The sequence below is a fragment of the Ochotona curzoniae genome, unplaced genomic scaffold, assembly GCF_017591425.1.
Source record: "Ochotona curzoniae isolate NIBS_2020 unplaced genomic scaffold, NIBS_Ocur_1.0 contig_2723, whole genome shotgun sequence".
Taxonomy (NCBI): Eukaryota; Metazoa; Chordata; class Mammalia; order Lagomorpha; family Ochotonidae; genus Ochotona; species Ochotona curzoniae.
The window spans coordinates 26,418,302-26,440,760 of NW_024465573.1; the positions used below are offsets into that span (position 1 = coordinate 26,418,302).

At 47.7% G+C, this 22,459-nt stretch overlaps 1 protein-coding gene across 2 annotated transcripts in view; it reads right to left on the bottom strand.

Moving 5' to 3' along the window:
• Positions 1-22,459, bottom strand: part of PANX1 (pannexin 1) — a 42,920-nt gene that overhangs the window by 14,204 nt on the left and 6,257 nt on the right. For both annotated transcript variants that reach the window (XM_040977136.1, XM_040977135.1), the window contains exon 2: positions 4,589-4,725. In XM_040977136.1, coding sequence (XP_040833070.1) covers positions 4,589-4,725 — 137 coding nt within the window. The remainder of the gene's footprint in view (positions 1-4,588; positions 4,726-22,459) is intronic.

The window sequence follows — 22,459 nt, forward strand, 5'->3', positions numbered from 1 at the left end:
CACTGGCAGTGCAGGGGAGCAAAATGGAATGAGGGCAGGAGGGACAGGGAACAGGGGGACCCGATCCTTGGTGAGAAGGGGAGGAGAGGGCTGGTGCTGCAGGGAGGCATGGAAGCTGTCACTCAGTGATGGGGGTTGGGGTGTGTGTGCCCTGACTCACTTCTGCTCACAAATTCAGAGCCCGCAGCCATGGGAACGTAGGTGTAAAGGGGAAAGGAGGTCACCCTCCTCGGAGGTGCAACAGCGGCAGCGGTGCCAGGAGTGATGTCCACGGAGTCCCCAGGATGGTGAAGACCTGACACCTCCATGAAGAATAAGGGGGTGACTGGGAGGGCAAGAGCAACAGGCAAAGTGGGGGATGATGGAGCTGAGTTTTTAGCAGGAAAGAAGGGCAGTGAGGTGAGGGATAAGGGCATGGAAAGAAGAAGACAACTCTAGCATGCCCTGCAACTAAGGACCTCGTGGGCCAACCACAGGCACCCCTGCTGGACAGCTCCTCCGAAAGAAGGTTCCTTCCTGTGCCATGCCAAAGATCACCAACCAGTAACTTTTAACCACGGGACAAAGTACAGACTCCCGAAGGCACATAGCATAATCTCTGGCTTTTCACCACATCGGGAGCTGGGGGTTCTCAGGCAAGGCATCAGCTGCTCTGGCCCTGAGAGCCACCTCTGTGAGATGAAGAGCCTGGAGATGTCTGGGCAGTGCAACTACCATCAATCTGCTGAATGTGGGGAGGCCAAAGAAGCCAACCCAAACACCTTTCTGAACTCAAAAGAACCCAGCAGTTCCTCTTCGGGCATTCTTGGGAACCACAAGCAGGAACCCCAACAGGTGCTCAGAGCAGCACCATGCACAACAGCTAAGAACTGCAATGACTCAGCCGTGGTCTGTGATGACTAAGTCTGTCTGGGTTGGAAAAGTTGGCTAATGTTCACACCAGGCCTGGGTGCTCTGTCTCCGGTCGGGTGGAACCTGGGTCTCTGTCTCCCACATTGGACAACTTCAGCACAGTTTTGTTTCTCATGAGAGTTTTGGATGCCAGACATCCAAAGTCAGGGTGTCTGAGGACCATGCTCCCACATGGTGGATCCTTCCTTTGTCTTTCAGCTTCTGGAAGGCCCGGGCATCCTGCAGCTTGGCAGCACTGCCACAGCACAGGCCTCTGCATGCCCACGGCCACCCTCCCCACCCCCAGGGGTCTTCACATTGTCATTTCTGTGTCCAAATGTTCCTTTTCTCAAGAAGGAGCCCAGCCTGCCTCTGTAGGACACTGTCTTGACCAGCAGCAATCCTATTTCCAAAGTAAGAATCTTTGCTGCAGGGGTTAAGACCCTGATTTTTTAGGGAACACAATTCAACCTGCGCTGCCACCCAAATGTGGAGCTCATTGTATCCCTGGTTACCAAGAAAAGAAATTTTCTAAGACAAAGAAAATAAAAACAGTCTAGAAAAATCATCTGTTCCCATCATCTCCATTTCCCCACCGCCCCTTCACTGCGCCCACGGACAGCTGGCTCCTTCCTGCCAGGGCGGCTGAGGATGTCATTACATACAGGAAGCCCGGTCTCACCCGCTCTGCCCAGCTGCAGTTCACACAGTCCGCTCTGTCTCATGACCACCGTCTCCCTTCCCACCGAGCTTTCTGTCATCACACAGGCTTGCTTTCCCACTCAGCAGCCAGCTGCCCAAGGGCCGAGCCCACGGCAACGGCGGCTCCCCGGTTTCCTTGTGCACTAGGTAATTTCTGAGTGAGCGCTAATGGCCATATGTGAACAACCACAGTAAGGATTTCAGGTTCTGAATGGGAGGGTTTATTCTTGCTTCTGGCGAGCTGCTATACCACAGACACCGCTGCCCCAAGATCTCACGTCACACCAGGCACCGCCAGCAGATCGCACCTTCCTCACCCAGGGGGGAGGCAGGGTGGGACTCCGGAGAGCCGAGCCCTGCTCTGTGGAGCTGGCCGCCAGCACTGCAGCTCTGGGGCCTGACTCCCAGGTCCCCTTCCCCTGACACGGGACATGCTCTTAGATGTAAACTTGCATGTTTCTTCCTGCTATAAAAGTTTCACAACTCCCTGCCAAGGCTTGCATTAGACAATCCCAGGTTACATGTGCTTCTGCAGATCAGGGAGCAGCCCAGAGGCTGATTATAACTTTTCCATTTTCCAAGACTATTGTTCCTTTAAAACAAACCAAAAAAAGGCTTTATTTATTTACTTTTACTGGAAAGGCAGATTTACAGAGAAAAGGAGAAACAGAGAAAGCTCTTTCATCCTCTCCCCACGTGGCCACAACGACCAGAGCTGAGCTGATGAGAAGCCAAGAGCTTCTTCCAGGTCTCCCACATGGGTGCAGGGTCCCAAGGCTTTGGGCCATGCTCTACTGCCCTTCCAGGCCACAGGCAGGGAGCTGGACAGGAAGTGGAGCAGCCAAGAATTGAACCGGTGCCCATATGGGATCCCTGCAGATGCAAAGTGAGGATTCAGCCACTAGGCTACCGTTCTGGGCCCCCAAGACTATCATGATAACAGCATGAGTTGCCATCAACAAAGTTGTTCAAGTTCCAGAACTGGGCCCATTCATATAGCAGACCCTTAGTCTATTAACCATGCAAAGCTAACAAGGATCCTCCTACCAAAGGCCAACCCCAAAGCAGAAAGGAGTCACTACTGGCATCGCCAGGCCAGACAGCATGAAGTTAACACAAGGAATATGTGCTGGGTTACGGCAGACAGAAAAAAAAAAAAAAAGATGCTGTGAACTGAGGAGCAGGCCAAGCCAGGAGAGGGTCAACAAACTTCAGCCCTTTAGTTTTTAGCAGATAAAGTCCTGGGCTTTCTTAGGCAGATGACAAGTGCAAAAGATACTCGTGCTCCAGTAATTTCCATTTATGGACAAAGAAACCGAAGGCTGTAGCAAAGTCATTTTCATGAGCACAGAGAAGACCTAATGGAGTCACGCCATTGCTTAAAGGATTTTCTTCCACACAAACAACAGTGGCGGCCCAAATCCCTTACTGCCCAGCCTCAAGGCACGCCCCCAACCCCCGTCACTGTGCAACAGAGTAAACATGTACATGTACACACACACACACACCACTCCTGACCACAGAATTTCTGACCCTTGCCACTGCTCTGCAGCGTAGTTAATGAGGCCTCATATGTAGTCATCTGCCTCCACTGCAGTGTATGGATCCATTAGAGAACAAATAAATTGACTCCCCAAGTTGTGCTGCAGCCAACACCCCAAGAAGGGGTCCTTGTCAGGGTGCTCAGCATTAGCAGCACACTGGCTGAACACCACGTGGTCCCTGCTTTTGCCAACACCCTGTGTGTGGCGGTGAGGACACCAGCCAAGAAGCCATGCTGAGCCCTGGCTGTGTCCCTTCCTAGTCATGCCCTCTCAGATTGTACTGAGCCCACAAAAGGATCACACATCCTGCTAGGCTTTAGGCACAGAGAGGTGATTTACACTTAGGAGGTGCCTGCCATTAAAGAGTAACACCCACCAGTGAGAGCTGGGACTTGGGGAGGGAGGGATGGGCCAAGCTGGGCTGCAGCACCCCAGAACTGGGAGTGGGTCTAGCAGGAATTCTTCAGAGTTGCCCCAACTAGGCTGCAGCATCTGTCAGTGCAGGCAAGAGTCAGAGCTGCAAGAAGGACTGGCCAGGCAGATGCATCCACCAGTATAGGTGTGGGCTGGTGCAGGGGGCAAACTGAGCCTGGTCCGAGGGCAGCCAGCACCCATGAGAACCAGGTCTGAGTACTCCCAGGTAAGGACTCCCCAACAGATGTCTATACTCAGTTGCCAACCTCAGAGAAAAGCACACAGACGTGTGGTCTGACCCCAGAGCACATGTTGCAGTTCTGGGCTGCCTTAGTTGCTGACTCCCACGCAAGAAGAGACAGAATACCCAGATACGGACAAAAGACAAGAGCTGGTTCATTTAAGCCAACAAAAGACAGTGAGTACCCCTTGGAAGGACAGAAAGAAGGGCAGAATGAGCAACACTCCAGGCTAGGTTTCACAGTAAGCACTTGGGTCTGTGGACACCTTAAGAAACACTGTGGACATGGACAGCCACCAGGCCTCAGACAACACTTCTCACCTCTGGCACAACGATGCTGACAAGTTCAACGACAATCAAAACCACTCAGACAATAGCCTGAGAACCAACTTTCCCCATTGGGGTCTCTAAGGCAACATGAAACGACCACCTCTGGCACCCCTCACTGATATAGTCGGACAGCACAGAACGGTGCACTTTCTCCCCACTCCCCTGTGGACACAGGAGGGAACATAGAAACATTTGCCTCACCCTACTTCCACCCACTCCATCATCTCTGTCCTAAACAGAAGCCCACACGGATCTGCAATTCCCTCATTTTTATAATTAATATTAAAATAAAATAAAATAAAAAACAATAAGCAAGATCCAAAGAATGCTTCCATTTCCCTGTCTGCCATAATCAACCTGTTGGGTCTAACCATCATGCTATGGTTGTACAGTATCAGACACAGCCCTGGGGCTCATTTCGCACAGCTGCAAACAGGCTGGCTTCCCCAGCTGCGCATCCTCCTACCTTGTGCAGCCACAGGGGCAGGTTCCCAGAGTCGCTCTGCAGGGAGTCCTGCTGAACAGCAGCCCAGCAGTAAGAATCCACAAAGGCAGCCTGACGCCAGGAGAAATTGCTGGGGGAGAAGCAGCTGATCTGTGTACCTAAGCAAAAGAGACAGTGTCACATGAATGAAAGCACAGCGACTTGAACCCATCCTATGCCACCAAACTGCTTTATGGTTTTTTAAATGCCATCCAAGTCCTAGAGCACCAGAACAGAAAGTAGGGACTTCAATGAGGACAGAACTATATGCACACACAGAGAGAATTTATATTAAAACTTGAGTCCTATAGTTTCCTGGCCCGCACTGGTCATGTCCAGGGCTAGTGAAAGCAGGGGCAACAGTGGGTACAGCAGGCTGAATGGCTATTAGTCGACATCCCATATGACCACCAGATCAAGTCCTGTCTGCTCTAATTCAGATCCAGCTTCCTGCTAATACACCTGGGAGGGCAGGGGAAGATGGCTCAAATGCTTGGGCCCCTGTCACCCTTGTGGGAGACCCAGATGGAGTTCCAGCCTTCTTGCTTTGGCCTGGCCCAGACCTGACTGTTGCAGTTCCTTGGGGAGTGAGCAAGCAGATGAATAGCTCTGCTTCTCCTACTCTGCCACTCTGCCTTTCAGATACATCAGTATTGTAAATGAATAAATAAATGAGAAGTGAAGACACCAGCAAAAGAAAAAGGGTGCAGGGCAGAACCCCAAGCAACACAGCATGGAAGGGATGGCTGATGCTGGGGTAAGGACTGGGGTAGGAGCGGGTTGTTGCATGGTGAGGGAAAAGGGCCTGGGGAAGAAAGTCGACACAGGAAGCTGGACTGGAAAGGGAACTTCACAGAACAAAGCAGGAACTTTCACCCTGGGGAGAGAAGGCTTTGGTTGCAGATCACTGGAAGCAAACAGTAGTTTCCGCTCTCCAGGAATCAGGAGGAACCCAGGCTCCACCACTGCCCAAGTGGGGACTTCTAAAACTCAAATGCTCAAGACATGGATGCTCCCAGCGGGCTTGGGGAGATTGGGGTCTCCCCTGGGACTCTGCTGGGAAAGGACCCTGTCATTTGTTTTCCTCTGCAGCACCCTGTGAATACTGCTGTGATGTGGGTCAAAGTTATTCCTGGAAGATTTTCTCAGCTTCTGACTCACAAGAGCTGAGCCAACGACCTGGCTCTCAGGACCGTGCATGAGGCCCAGCACAGAGCCACACCCTCCCTTCTCACACACAGGCGAGGGCGTGTGGGCACTGAGCCGGCCCTGAACCCACTGACATCACACAGGGGGTGTGTGTCACTAGCCCAGGGACTCACTGCTTCCACATCCTACACTGCGTGGAGTGCTAAGACCCTAGCTCAGATAGGAGTTGTATTTTAACCTAGCCACTCATAGTTGGGTTGACTCACAGCTGACAAGTCACTTCCCTTGTAAAGCCACGAGAGCTCCAAAAACGGAGATGACATTAACATCCACATTGCCGGTTTGTTGCAGTGACAATAGATAGAGATAGTCGCTGCAGCACTGCCTACAGTGCCTGGTTGCTTGGCAAGTATTACAATTTCCTGAAATATATGAGCATTTCTGGGATTGATGCAAAGACAGGAATTGCAAGTCTACCTCCCAGCCTGTTGGGAAATCAGGGACAGATGAACTTTCCTAGCCCCTGGCATATAAAAGAGCACAAAGAGGATGTAGATCTTTATATCACAGCAAGGGAGAGGATTGAGGGGAGAGAAGAGAGAAGTAGACAAGGCCTGAGCACAGCTCCTTCATCAGCAGGTGCCCTGATGTTCACAGACATCAATCAAGAGTCTTGTGGGGATGGTGTGGTAGAGTGGGTTAAGCTTCCACTTGGGACACTTGCATCCCATACCGAAACATCATGCTGTTGTGCCTGAGGGGCAGCAAATGATGGTACCAGTACTTGGGTTCCTGCAACCTACATGGGAAGCCCAAATGGAGTTTCCGGCTCCTGGCTTTGGGAAATTGATTAGCAGATGAAGATCTCTGTTCTACTCAGTCACTTTGCAGTTCAGAAAGGGAACACTCTGGAAACACAGGATTACTTAAGAAGAAAGTAAGAGTCCATGGGGACAAGCATCATGAAAAGTCACCAAACAATAAGTAGGGGTGAGTCTCAGCACCCAGCAACGGTTTAAATAAGAGTAGGGGATGGGTAAGACATTTCAAGGTCTTTTCTCTCATCCTTAACGGGATTTGATTTCTTACATTTTATAAGAAATAGAGGAGAGGGTATTTGGCAGGGAGTTAAATGATGTTCGCTGACAATAAATGGAGCCACCTAGCCTTGATACCCAGCTCAGGCCCTGGGAGGCAGCAGTCAAGGCTCAACTCTTTGGGCTCCTGTCACTAGTGTGGAGAACAAGATTGTGTGCAGATTTCAGCTGCAGTTGTGGTCCAACTTGGACCACGGTGGGCATCTGGAAGTGAACCAGTGGTTAGCTCTGGCTGGTTGCCTGTTTCTCTACCTTTCCAACAACAAACATAGGATGACCCAGAACCTCAGGGCTACCTCCACGCTGTGCTGGCATCACCGTGACTCTGTCCTATGGCACCCCCTACCAAGGCTCACAAGCAGCAGCAGGTACACAAGAGAGACAGGGCAGGCAGTCTGCAGGTGAGTAAACACCTTATACCAATACTTATGCCAAGAACAAAACTAACTGAGGGAAGACCAAGGCAATGAGATCATGGGAAAGTTTTCTTCATCTGGAAAGGAAGGTCTGAAGGCAGGATAGTGGGTATCCAGTGCCCCCAGGATAGCAACCAATCCTTTCCATTACAACCTCATACAACCTTCCTATCTTCTTTTCCCTGTGAGGAAATCAAAGCTCAGAGTAGTTCAAGAATCTTCTACCCAAGCTAGTCAAGGGAAGCACCAAAATTTGAACCTGAAATCCACGCATGGCCTCCTTGCACACTCCTCTCTGGAGTGCAGAGGTCCAGAGACTGGGCTTTTGACATTATGAAGAAGGGTGTGGTCTGAACAGGTGCTTTCTCTAAGTAGCCAGAAAGCAGACACCTTCCTGGGAATAGTTAAGGACAATCTAGGAAAAGAAACAGATCATGCCCCAGGTACAAAATATTCCCAGGACAGAACTGGGAGATAAAATCAAGGAAGTCAAGAGGCAGTCAGGCAAAGGTGCTGCCTCAGGAGTGAAGGGAAGGGGACAGCAGAGGGTGCAGGGACTGCAGCCCTGCATGGCCGCACAGGGTGACAGTGCAGCCTGGCTTGTGGCCACTGTGTCAGGGTGCCCAGTTGCAGCATGGGCCTGGGGAGCTTGGAACCTGGATTATCACATGTCCAGTCATTTCTCCCCCACCGTGTACCTCATTTATTCTTCAAATCAAATCAGGAGGTAAACCCATTAAGTGTTCATGTATTTCCTAGTGGTCTCCCAGTCTCTTCCCATTCCACCAGTTTAACATTCATCCGAAAGCTTAATTTTGACCTTGACATCATTCACTGGTTTTCCACTGGCCAGGGTACAAATCCAGTGCAACACAGTGACCATGATGGTATGCAAAAGCCTGACACACTTCCAAATCTGCACCTTTTCTTACCCTGTTCCCTGTGCTTAAAAGGCCTTCTCTCTCCAACACTCACTAATCAGATGTTTCGTCCATGCCATCTACCTTAATGGCCAGCCTTCCCAATCCCAGCTCAGAGGTCATCCCAGACATATAGCTTCCCCTCCACTGATCTCCCGGACTCACACATTATAGGCTCCAAGGCCATATAGATATCATTTTTAATCACATCATGGAAACACCCCAATGTGCCTCCTCTCCTCTAGTAAAATCTCAAGTCTTTGAGAAACCACCTGCACCCTCTATCAAGTAACTAACATCTGCAGATGCTTCCAGATTTTAAAATACAAACATAGTGGCCGATGTTCTGGTGTATCGAGTAAAATCACTGTCCACAATGCCAGCATCCCATATCAGCACAAATTCAAGTCCCAGCTGCTCCACTTTCAATCTAGCTCCCTTGTTACATGCCTGGGGAAGCAGAAGATGACCCAATGTACCCACACTGAAGTCCCAGATGAAGCTCCGGTCTCCAGCATCTGTCTAGCCTGGTCCTGGCCCTTGAGTGAACTAGTGGATGGAAGCTCTCTAACTCTACCTTTCAAATAAACTTTAAAAGCACAATTCTATGATGTCCTCTTTCTTTTTTTAAGTAACAGTTGTTTGCTGAAGGGCTCTTTTTTATTAAAGACTTTTAATTTTTATTGTAGAGACAGATTTACAGAGAGAAAGATAGATCATCCATATGCTGGCTCACCCCCCAAATGGTTATGATGACTTAAGCTGAGTTGATCTGGAGCCAGCAGCCAGAAACTTTCACCAGATCTTCCATGTGACTGAAGGGTCCCAAGGTCTTGGGCTATCCTCCACTGCTTTCCCAGAACACAAGCAGGAAGCAGGATGGGAAGAGAAGTAGCTGGGACATGAACCGGCACCCATACGGGATCCCAGCACTTGAAGGAGAATTAGCCACTTGAGCCATTATGCTGGACCCATAAGATACCCTCTCAATCAGTGCTCAGTTACTCCCATTAAGATTGCACCGTAGCAGGCCCAGGGCACTAGCAGCTAAACTCCTCACCTTGTATGTGAAGAATCCCATATGGGTACTGCAGCCCATAGTCCCAGCAGCCCTGCTTCCCATCCAGTTCCCTGCTTGTGGTCTGGGAAAGCAGTCAAGGATGAGCCTTGGGCAACCCTGCATCCTCCTGGGAGACCCGGAAGAGGCTCCAGGCTCGAGGCTTCAGATCAGCGCAGCTCTGGCTGTAGCGACCACTTGGGGAGTAAACCAATGGATGGAAGATCTTCCTCTCTGTCTCTCCTACTCTCTGTATTATCTTTCTTTCCAATAAGAACAAAATTCTTCCAGTTCCCTGTTTGTAGTCTAGGAGGGCAGAGAAGGATGGCCCAAAGCCTTGGGAACTTACGCCCACATGGGAGACCCAGAAGAAGCTCCTGGCTTCATATCAGCTCAACTCTAGCTGTTGCAGCCACTTGAGGAGATAAACCAACGGATGGAAGATCTTTCTCAATGCCTCTCCTTCTCTTTGTAAATCTGACTTCCCAATAAAAACAATAAATCTTAAAAAAAAAAAAAACAGATTAGATCATACAGTCCCCTCAATCAAGGAAACAAAACCTGTGAGAGCCTCCAGCCAGCATTGGCTGATTAAGTACAAGATTGTTTCTGGTAAAGCCATTTGTGAGACATGCACTGTCCTTCACACCACGCAGGAAGCAAGCAACGCAAGTGAGGTCTACAACGAGATCAGACAATGACAAGCAATACTTCCTGTTGGCTGAAGTGTGGACTTTACACAATGTGTAGACAGCCAAAGATGACAGAAGACCATGAGGGGGAAGCTGCTCACTGCCACATGCAAGACACCGCAGCAGCCGCTGCAGAAAGGATCACACCGCAGCTGATTCCCTACCCATACTCCCAGGGCCTGGGCAGGAGCCCAGGGTGCAGTTATACCTTCCTAAGGGGGAGCCCTGGACACCCCACTGTGGTCTAGACCGTGTCTGTGGCTGCACCATAAGGCAGTACACACAGCGGGATCAACCAGACGTTTCCCACTGACAGCAGCACTACACCGGGTCAGCACGCCCTGCCTGCCCGACCTCACCCTCTCTTCCTGACTGTCCCTCTCCCCATCCCCATCCACTGTCCTGCAATAAGTTTTCTCTTTGTTCTTCTGTATCATTAACACAGGGGTGATGAGCCCAGCAGACAGAGTGCAGTCACAGGCCGGCACTCCTTCCCAGGAGTATGCCTTCCACACTGCTCCTGCACTGAGGAGCTCCAGGGAGCAATGGACTAACACAGGAATCAGGCCTCCTGTGGAATTAAGGGGACCTGTCCAGCCCACAACCACCATAAACAAAGATTCCAAAAGAAAGAGCACTTAACCAGCTGGGAGAAGTAAAGAGAGACTTTGCAATGAAGCAATTCTTAACTGCGGTAACTGCCACAAGGAAGAGGCTGTAGCAAAAGCGCAGAGAAAGCAGCAACCCTGGCTGGGCACTCGCCCCTCATCTTCACGCCGAGCAAAGCCAGGTGCTGAGACGGCCTGGCTCATGGGCTGCAGAGCTGGGCCCTCACCCAGCCCCCTTCTTTACCTTCCACATCCAAGGGACAAGAAGCACAAGGCACGTATCATTGAGGAAACTGGATCAGAGATGAAGAGCGAAGGAGGCAGGAGAATTTTTTTTAAAGAGGAACAGGAAATCCTGGTACTGCTGTACCACATGGCACAAAAAGAAAATCAAGAGCATATTAAGAAACATATCAATAATAATCCTTAGGATAAAATTGGAAATTTGTTACATGTGTTCATGTTACAAAACAAAAACCAGTCCCATTTCACTTCAACGTAAACTAAATACACGCACATCTTTTCTCAAATAAAGGGGATCCAGGCAGATCACAACAGAAGCAACCTACAAAGCATCCAAACGTCAAAGCTCTAATTTTTTTTTTTTCAATCTGAGAGACAGAAAGAGAGATAGATACCCTACCTGACTCTTCATTCCTCAAGTGTCCAAAACAGCCAGGGCGGGGCCAGGCCAAAGACAAGGGAAGCTGAGAACACAATCCATGTGTGTGCCATGAGTGGCAGGACCCCAAGCATGGAGCCATCACCGCTGCCTGCCAGGGTGGGCGTGAGTAGCCAGAGCCAGGACTTGAACTCAGGCACCCCAGGTCTCCCAACTGGCAGCTTAACCCCCAGGACACCACCATGCCACCCGTGGCTATCTTCCAAAGACAACTAAAATCTCCAGTTCAAAGAGTATAATCATACAAACAAAACCTGGAATGCATGGCACACAGAAACAGATACAGATCAGCTCTTAAAAATAAACACAGTGGGTCGCTTTGTGCTACAAGAGGTGAGGCCACCACCCACAATGCCAGTGTCCCAAATGAACATCAGTTCCCATCCAGCTGCTGCAATTGTGATCCACCTCCCTTCTCTGGGGAAGCAGTGGAAGATGAGCCAAGCACCTGAGCCCTGACAACACATGAGACCTAGATAGAGTTCCAGGCTCCTGGCTTCAGACTGCTGCAGTCCTACCCACTGTAGTCATTTGCAGAATGACCCAGCAGACAGATCTTGTGTGTTGTTGTGTGTGTGTGTGTGTGTTTTCTCTCTCCCAAAACCCTTGTAACTCTGCCTTCCAAATAACTCTTAAAACAAATAACTAAAAATGAATAGCAACAAGCACTCATAAGGATGAAACAGACCTGAACCAAATTGATAAATAAAAGCACTGTTGCCCTCCACACATGAATGAAGCTGTGAGACACACTTGCACTGCCATGCTTATTGCACCACTATTCATAACAGCCAAGATAAAAAAACCAACCAAAATGTCCAATGACAGCTAAGATAAGAAATCAACCAAAATGTCCAATGAGAGATGACTGGATATTATTCATGCATTACAAGACGAAAGCTTGTCATCTGTAGCAACATAGAAAGAACTGGAAGATTCTACATGAAATAAGCAGGAACACCAATACTCCACACTTCGATTCATTGTGAAGGTTAAAACAGCCTGACTTTTCAAGAGCAAACATCGGAACTCTGTGCCCCTTTGCCAGAATAGGCATAATCAAACTGAGTTCTAAAGAGACTCAAATACTTCACCACCCATCCTCTGTTGCATGCAGCAATACACACAGCTCAGCACTTTAGGGTGAGTGGACTTCTCTTAGGTCCCACCACAGTCAGCAATCCTCTCATGTTTGGACCGAGTAATACAAGTACCATTTCATGGACAGTCCAGGATGTGTGACCATGGGGCCCCGAAGGCAGAGGGAAGAAGCCACCAAGGCACTTGAGGGCTGGCTTAATTCAATGAAGAATAATAGTGTCAATAAAATAGCCTGCCAAGTACAAGACCCGACATGGAAAAGAAGCTGAACCAATAGACAGTCACAAGGAAGTCCGGAATGGAGCAGGCTTACACACGAGGGAGCCCACAGGCAGTTTGAGGGGCGCCTCTCCTGTTGTGCTAAGCCCATCCTTACCAAACCACCCGGAAGGTCTAAACCACACAAAACAAGAACTTGCATAATCTAATGTAAGCAGAGCCCGACAGCTGTTTTCCAAGACCTGGAGATGAAGCTAAGAAGAAAAGCTCAACAGTATATTAAAGACACAAAGAAGTACTGAGTGCATTTCCTTATTAAAATTTTTCTTGGGCCTGTTGGCGATGGCTCAGTTGGCTAGATCTTCATCTTGCATGCATCCCTTGTGGATGCCAGTTTGTATCCTGGCTGCTCCACTTTCCATCCAGCTCCCTGATTGTAGCCTGGGAAAGCAGAGGAGGATGGCCCAAAGCCTTAGGACCCTATACCCATGTGGGAGACCTGGAAGAAGCTCCTGGCTCATGGTTACGGATCAGCTCAGCTCTGGACATTATGGCCACTTGAAGCAGAGTATGGAAGATCTGTCTGTCTCTCCTCCTCTCTGTAAATCTGCCTTTCCAATAAAAATAAATATTCAAGAAAATTGTCGTGTTAATTACCCACAGTGGGTCTCATGGCACAGTGGGTTAAGCCTGGGCATGGGATGCCTGCATCCCCTCTTACACTGCCTCACTTGAGTCCCAGCGACTCCATGCTTATGATCCAGGTTCCTGCTGATGATGTAGGAGGTAGCAGATGATGACCCAGGTGATTGGGTCCCTGCTACCCACACAGGAGATCTGGATGGAATTCATGCTCCCACCAGTTGCAACTTCTTATGGCCATCTGGGGAATGGACCAACAGATGGGAGACACCTCTCCTCCTCCGTGTGTGTGCCTGTCAAAGAAATCTTTTTTAAAAAATTTAATTCAACCATATGGAAAATTAGAGAGAACAGAATAGACATGAAGGTTTAAAACAATATTGACACTGTACTGTATTGACCTCATTTTTTAAAAATTGTTTTACTTGGAAAATGTTCTCAGAGCTATAAAAAAAGTTATGTGAGAACTACAATGGCCTCCCACATTACCCAGCACTCATATTTAACCACTGCCAACACTACCACTCGCCCTCTTTCCATAATACATTCTTCTGTCTCCTAAACCTCTTCAGAGTTAGTTAAGAGACATGACCCTTTATTCTAGCAGTGTGTATCCTTTCAAGAACAAGGACATTCTCTTAAGCCAGTGCAATTACCAACTTACACAGACGCACACATTGACACAATCTATATTGAGATTTCTCAAACTATCCTCAGAGTCCCTTTTTCTTTCTCCAACCAGAAGCCAACTCAACACCACAAGCTGCATTCAGCTGTCACCTCTCCTTACTCCCTTTTGCAATAGTCCACAACCTTTCTGTCATTCACATCCCTAATGCATGACAAGTACAGGCTCTCCATTTTGTGCAATGCCCTTGATTTGCACTTGACGATTCGCCAAGCTCTTGTCCAAGGTCTGCACTGTAGCAGAACTCCCCTGCAGCTGCACCCTCAGGATGCTCCCCAGGAGACAGCAGGCAACTGGTGATGTCATCTGCAGCAGTCACTTGGTTAAAGTGCTGTCTGCCAGGTCTCTGCTGTCAAAGTGCCTCTTTCCCTGTGAAACAATGCTTAAGACTGTAAACTGCAAAATCAATGTGCCACAGTTCTCTTCAGTTTGCTTCATTCCATGTTCTTTTTTGTTCACATCTAGCATTCTTAGGCTGGAAAAAAAGCCACACATGAAGCAATAAGAATCATAGATGACTTTCCTACAAATATAGAGCCATTTCTTCAAAGAAGAGACAGTATTTAGCAAACACTGTTATGTGCCATGAATCTAACGCTCTCATTCAAGCCAATCAAAGAAATCTAAGGGGGGCGTGGTGGGGGGGCCTAGCACACTTATCCTCCGGCTGCAGTGTCAGCATCCTATATGGATGCTGGTTCATGTACCAGCTGCTCCGTTTCTGATCCAGCTCCTCGCTTATGACCTAGAAAAGCAATGCAGGATGGTCTAAGTCCTTGGTCCCTTGCACCTACATGGAAGATCCACAGGAAGTTCCTGGCTCTTGGCTTCTTATCAGCTCAGCTCCAGGCACTGAGGAAATTTGAGGCGTGAACCATCAGAAGGAATATCTGTCTCTCCTTCTTTCTGTAAATCTGCCTTCCAAATAAAACTAAATGAAAATTTTTAAAAATCTGAGAACCAATCATTATTATTTTCATTTTACAGAGGAGGAAATCGAGGTTATATGGCTAATGCTGGGTCAAGTCGAAATTCAGTCTTGAGTATCTGGCTGTACTCTGCCCAACACTGTGACACCCTGGGAGTGAGTGGCCATGGAGAAGGGGCGGAGCCACAGGATCAGGTGGAGTGGGGAAGACTAGGCGCTGGAGACAACAGGCCAGGCACACAGAAGCAGCAGCAGCAGCAGCAGGAAAGGGCCTGTATCAATCTCCCCAGCAGCCTGAACCTGAACTACAGGCCCCAAGTTCATCAGTGTCACCTAAAACGAAGTTGTGGCTGGTATGTGTGGATTCTACTCAAGCCCTTATACTACTTTGAGTGGCATCAGAAAAAAACTGTTGGCAGGCTAAGGGACAGGCAACAGGGAATGCACCTAGTGAGGAAAGGGTCTGGATCTATGGAAAGGAAGACTGGGATCAAATTAGCAACCTCATCAAAAAATGTCACCGTGGGAATGTGCCGCGTGAACACAATCCCAGATGGCTCATGCTTCTATCACTGCAAGAGTGTGTGGTGTGGTGTTGGCTTCTGCATCGTCAAGGGGGCATGACTCCACGAAGAGCATGAATAAAGCGAAGCTGCGGGAAAAGAAGTAGGAGAGGATGTTCAAGCTACAATTGAATGCCATGAAGCAACTGGTGTTCAAGCTACAATTGAATGCCATGAAGCAACTGGACAGATGCCTTTAAGACGAAAAGTTAGAATAAAATCACTGTTGAGGGGTCTTCACCAACAAGGAAACCTACTGAATCAAGCAATATGCAAGAACTGTCAGATAACATAGGAGGGGAAAAATGAAGTAAACCTTCATGAAACAGGGGTTCTGGAAACCTATTCCTGAATGCTGCTTTTAAAAAGATTCTATTACATTTGATAGGTATTAATTTTTCCTGATAGCAAATTACCCTCCCTGTACCTGACTTTCCTCATCTGTAAAACCTCATGGAATTCCCGCATGGTGGACAGGAAAGGTACACAGCATACTCAGTAGGAATTCAGTAAGTGGTACAAGGATTTTTAGTTGCACACTCAGCGACATGGACAGGGCTGGAGACATAACACAGCAGGCCTTTGCCACGGTGCATACAGCAATTAGATGGCTTACCGCTCCGTCTGGTCTCCCACAATTCTGGATCACATGCACCATGAAGGTGGGCCTTAGGTAACTTGGACCGGAAAGGGGCCACAGTGTGAAACTAAATCCAACTCTGCTAAGTTCTTTTACATCATCTCTCCTTCAAAGAGGCCTTTTCAAAGATAGCTTTTGTACTTCTTGCAACAAAGAGACTCTTCTGTGTAGGAGATGGCCTACATTCAGTTCAGAATCAAAGGCTAGTGACTTGGACAAAAGGGAAAAGAACTTAGGAAGACTATTACTGTTAACTGGTCATGAGATGTCTTTGCAAACACAAGGGCTTTCTTAATAGGCCATCATGAGGTTCATGTGACAGAGGCAGACGCTACAATGGCAAGCGCTCTTTTTTCGAGAAACTTCACAGTAGACTGCTTGATGACATGTGGTCCTTGTGCCAGCAAAGACAGTCAAGAACTCTCACCCTCGCAAGGGCTCCATTTGTCACATTTCTACATGGAGTACGGGAACACATTCTCCCTAAGGAGATCAGAACTCAGCAGTACTGTGTGCACCAAAAAGTAGCCACTGGGCACCTGTTACATACTTGGTACTGCAGCCAATGCATCACGGGAAAGCACGGTCCCTGCCTGCCACTGCTTACAGTCCAGTGCAGGAGACCAGGAGTGTGAACCAACAAGGATACTTGACAGAAACATAGAGCTGTGGCTGATGTCCGGATTTACAGGGAGCAGTGCAGGGCATCCAGGCTGAGGAAACAGGACAAGCAACCCCCTTGCATCTTTAGAGGAACAACCAGCCCATTCAGGACAGGGAACAGAGCTGGAAATCAGATCAACATGACTTCAGGAACACACACATACAAGGTCTACACTTGATCCTACAATGGTGTGGAGACTCAGCAGGGCGGGGTGGGGTGTGTCCTCAGTGCTGGTGTCTGCACTCCTGTTCCTGATGAGGCCACAGTGTTGAGTCAGGGGTGAGCATGACGGTGACTCTAAGAATGCAGGTGCCCTGCCTGGCAGGAAGCTAGGAAGCCAGGGAGAGATGATCCCATGGCAGCAGGGCCCAGCACCCAGTGCATACCAGCTGCTTTTCAGATGCCTCCAGTCTCATCCACACCCCATATTGCTCTTGCTGTTCAGCGGTGTCATGAGAATGCTCATTTAGTCCTGAAAAGGGTATGGCTTTTCTGCTTCACATTCACTTCAATGTGTGCAGCAGTTACTCTGCACACACTGTTTACTACAAACCGAGAGCAGAAAGGCTTAAGAGTGTGTACAGAAAAGGAATGGAGCCTTATTAAGGAGAAGAATGTAAGGACCTCCTCCTAAGGTCATCACCTCATTCAATCGGTTCTGAGGATGAACAACCAAGGGCCCAACTGAGTAAGAACTTTCCTCTCTGGGAGTCACCTTCCCACAGAGGACTAGCTGTGTTTTTCCAAAATGGTAAGAATGCTTATGCTGGTCTTCAAATGTGGAAGTATTATAGCAATTTACTAGAAAGGGACTGGCATTGTTATATAGCAGGTTAACTCACCACCTGTAATGCCATCATCCTTTATGAGTGTCAGTTCAAGTTCCTTCTACTTCATTGAGATTGAGCCCCTTGCTAACAGCCTGGGAAAACATCAGAAGATGACATCAGAAAATGCCTGGGCTATGCGCTCATGTAGGAAATGGCAGATCCAGATAAAGTGCCAGGTTGCTGGCACTGGACTGGCCCAGGCCTGGCCACTGCGGCCATTTAGGGAGTGGACCAACAGACAAAAGATCTCTAACTCTTTCAAATAAAAATAAATAACTATTTCAAATTAAAAAAATAGAATGGCAAGACATTAAATAGTTTATATCAGTTCTAATATATGGCATATGCAACTTGTACCACTGGGCTAAATTTAAAACCAAAAAATAGCCAGTTTTTAGCTATTCAGCTTAAAACAAAAAGCAAATCAAAACAGAAAGTTAAGATGGGTCTCAGAGGAGAGTGGGGAAAGATATTAAAAGCCAAGGGTAGCAAGATGGGGCTGTGGGTCTCTCTAGGATCAAACAGCCCAGGTCAAAATGCCAGGTCAATCACAAGGGTAAGAAGTAACAAGCTCAAGACCTTGCTCTGTGATGGCAAGGGCCCAGAATCGATCCTGAGAAGTCCCAGGGAAAACAAGGAACTACAAGCTAAGATGCTGAGACACCCTGTACACCATAAGAACGCACACTTGATGTGGGCAGTGAGGTGCAGCTGGGGAAGCCACCACCAGGGACACCCACCTCCTGTATCAGATTCCCCGCTCCCGTACTTTGGATTCAGCTTCCTGATAATGTGCCTTGGAAGCAGCAGGTGAAGGCCCAAGTACTTGGGGTCCTGCCATCCATGCCAGAGACTGGGAAGGAGCTCCTGGCTTCCAGCTTTAGATCACTTTAGCTCCAGCTATTGCAGCCATTTGGTTCCAACCCTGTGACTTCAACTCCCTGCTGGAGTCTGACTATCGCACTGGTCCTCAGAGTGCAGCCCAGCATCCTTGGAATCAGACTTTTTACAAGTGGTGGTTCCTGGTGTTGACTGTGTCCATAATAACCTAACACTGTGATTTGCATCTTAAGTTTTATTCTTTTACAAGTGTACAGAGTTTTCCAAAGCTACTGAGGTGACAAATCACAACATAAAGAGGAGCAGCTGAGGTGTGGATTGTTGTGCAGTGATTAAGTCAGCACCTGGGATACCTACATCCCTACATCTCTCTCTCTCTCTCTCATTCTCTCGTTCTCTTTCTCTTCCTCGAATGCATATATTGTTTGGGTAGGAAATTAGAAAAAGATGAGCCAAATCAGGGCCGTAAGGTGGAAACCTAAGCACTTCCCTCAAAATGCGCACAGAATTGCCCTCATCCGCTGGGAGGAAGGAGCAGCAGCTCTGGAGGCATCTCCAGGAATCCTGCTCGAGTGTTTCTCTGCTGAAGTTTCGGCTAACTTCCTCAAAACTCTCTTAACAAGCAGGTCGGCTGTCATTCTTTGCCCCTACAGAAAGTCAACAAGCAAAATTGCTCAAACATCCCCAAAAACCTGCTGCCATGACCTTTGCTCTTGCCCAAGAGGTTTCTGCTTCCATCGCTCCACAGCACCCATGCCTAACCATAGCTCTGACTGTGCATCGGCTTCAGGACTACCCAGGTAAGGCTTTGTCTTTAATGCTGCCCAGTCACTTGTTAAAGATGGGATCCATTTGTAAGCTGCTGTTGTCCAAATAACGTTTGTAAAATGTCAATGATTTAATCATTGTAGACCCAAAGTTTCACCACAGTAGAATGTTCATTCTTGTTTCAATTTTAGAATCCATGTTACTGACAGGGGCCATTTCCCAACAGACACCTTACTCTTCTCTATCTTCAAACTAGCTTCCAGTCAGATACATTTTAATAAGTTAATACAACTTCATTTTGCTGCAAAAGAAATGAAAATCCATGCATGGCTTCTTTTTCTTATAAAATCATCCATCAATTTTTTAAAGGATTTACTAAGGTTGGCACTGTGGGAAAGCAAGTAAATTTATGCCTAAGTAGATCAAAATTCAGCTGCACATGGAATCAGTAACACAGAACCTCCCACCAAAGAAAATCCCAGGACTGGGGCTGGTGCAACAGCTCAATTGACTAGTCCTTGCCCTGCAGTGCTGACAACCCAAACACGCATGTGCCAGCTGCTCCACTTCAGTCCATCTCCCTGCTTGTTTCCTGGGAAGGCAGTGGAGGATGGCCGAAGCCTTGGGACCCTGTACCCACATGGGGGGCCAAGGGAAGGCTCCCAGCGTCGGATGGGCTGAGCTCCACCTGCAGCAGTCATTTGCAGAGTGAACTGCTGCAGTGAAGATCTATCTCCTCTCTCTGTAAATCTGACCTTCTGGAAAAAAAAATTTTTTTTTACACCCCCTCCCCTTAAAAGCTGAAGATCAGATGGCTTCACTGCTGAATTATTTTTATTTTAAAAAATTATTCAATTTTCTTAGGAAGATTTACAGAGAAAAGGAGTTAAAGAGAAAATGATCTTCAGTCAGTTGGTTCACTCCCCAAGCGGCCACAACAACCAGAACTGAGCTGATCTGAAGCCAGAGCCAGGAGTTTCTACCAGGTCTCCCAAATGAATGCAGGTTCCCAAGGCTTTGGGCCGTCCACAACTGTTTTCCCAGGCCACAAGCAGGGACCTGCACGGAAAGTAGATCAGCCAGGACATGAACTGGTGCTTATATGGGATCCCAGCACATGCAAGGCAAGGATTTAGCCACTGGGCCATCGCATCAGGCCCTCACTGCTAAATTCTATCAAATATTTCAAGAAGAACTTAACCCAATCCTCTACAAACTTTTCCAAACAATAGAAAGAAGGCAATCCTTCCAAACTCCATGAAGCCAACATCACATTAATACCCAAACCAGATAGACATACAACAACGAGAACTACAGATCCCTGATGAACATAGATGCAAAAATCCTCAACAAAATACTTGCCAAAGAATCAACAATACATCAGATGGGTCACTCACTTAGACCAGGTGGGATTTAAGCCTGACATGCAGCAGGGAACATTTAACAAACACAAATCAACAGATGTAATACACCACATCAACAAAACGGATAAAAATCATATCATCATCTCAACAGATACAGAAAAGGCATTTAATAAAATCCACCACGTGTCATGCTAAAAATCCTAAGCAAGACAGGATCATTCCACAATATAACCAAAGCAATACATGAACAAACCCAACACCAGCATCCTACTGGATGGGAAAGGCCGGAAGCTTTTCCACTAAGATCCAGAACTAGACAAGGATGCCTACTTCTACTACGGTTAATCAACATAGTACTGGAAGTCCTTGCCAGATCTATCAGGCAAGAAAAAGACCACCTTGACCTTAATCCCTATAAACCAAGGCCCCAGACCTTTTAACCCATACATAATTCAAGATAGGGGCCTGGTTGTCACAGGTGGGGCCAAGGATAGAGACCAGACTTGAGGAGAGCAGGTGAGGACTGGCAAGCCGAGATAACCAAGGAATGTGTAATCCTCCCTCATTCATCTCTCAAGAAGTTGTAAATTGTGCCCTCCCTCCCCGAAGCTATGTCAAACTGAGCCTAAAGAAAACTTTGTAATTGTACTGTCTAGGGCTGCACTCTGCAGTCGTAAAAAGTCTGTGCCAGAGCTTGTGACTGCTTCTGTATAAATAAAGCAGACAACTCCTGTTGCCCTCTGCAGCCCCACTGCTCACAGCTGAGCCCACCTGGTCTGGGGTGACCTAATTCAGCCAGGGCACCATGGGCCAGAGCAGCCATCCCCACTCTGAACCAGACTGTCACGGCCTCAACCAGGGAGCAACAATCTGTGGACGCAGTGGCTGCATGATGCTTAACAAGCATGCAGCTGGCCCAAACCAAGATGCCGAGAAACCCAGAATTCATCATTTTCAAAGTATGTTATTTTTAAATTTTTTTCCCCCACACAGTACTTTTCTTTTTTCTTCCTCTTTGTTGTTGTTGCTTTGTTTTGGCATAGAAAGACAAAGCAGATAATGAATAACTAAATGTTGATCCTGTAACTCATAGGGCATTTTCAAGTCGAAGAACAGTGTACCTAGAGAGCGACCACCACATGCTAAGCGTGGACAAATGCTAATTGGGTCAGTTTTAGGATATTTTACTTGATCTCATCATTACTAAAATTTTGTTCTTTCTCTGTCACTCGTATTTTTTACTCTACTTTTATTATTCTGGCCAACACCAGTAACACTGAAAAACTCCCAAATATTTGCATGACTTTAACACCGAATATTTCAAGAGTTAGAAAATCCCATTTTAGTGACAATATAGCAAGCAACACTCAAAGGTGCTGAACTCGGGGTCTGTGCTGTGGAACGCCAAGGAAGGCTGCCAACTGCAACACCAGGACGCCTATGGGTGCTGGCCTGAGTCGCCTGCTCCACTTCTGACATAGTTCCTAGTTAATGGTCTAGGAAAAGCAGCCTACGATGGCCCAAGTACTTAGGCCCCTGCCACCACACGGGAGACCCAAATGAAGCTCCTGCCCTTGGCCCGGCTCAGCCCTGGCTAACACGGTCACTTGGACATCGAACCAGCAGATGCAACATATAGAGCTCCCTCTAACTCTTTCAAAAACTATTTTTTTTTTTAAAAAAGTCATAAAAACCATACATCCCTGTTCATTCAATTCACTTACACAAAACAGTTTCTTGAAGGCCTACTAACATCATGTTTAAGGACAAAACCCCTGCCCTTGCTGAACTTATAGCCTGGTGGGAAGAGAATAATCAACAAATATTTATACAAGTAGTTGCCTATCTATACTTTGTGGTGTTAAAAAGGAAAATATTGCAGGTAATGAGGTATCAGGAAGCCCAAGTAAAAGTTGTGCTTTTGCCAGAAAATAGGCCCCTTTCTTAGAAACCACAGCATATAAACCTTGGAATCATACCTAGAG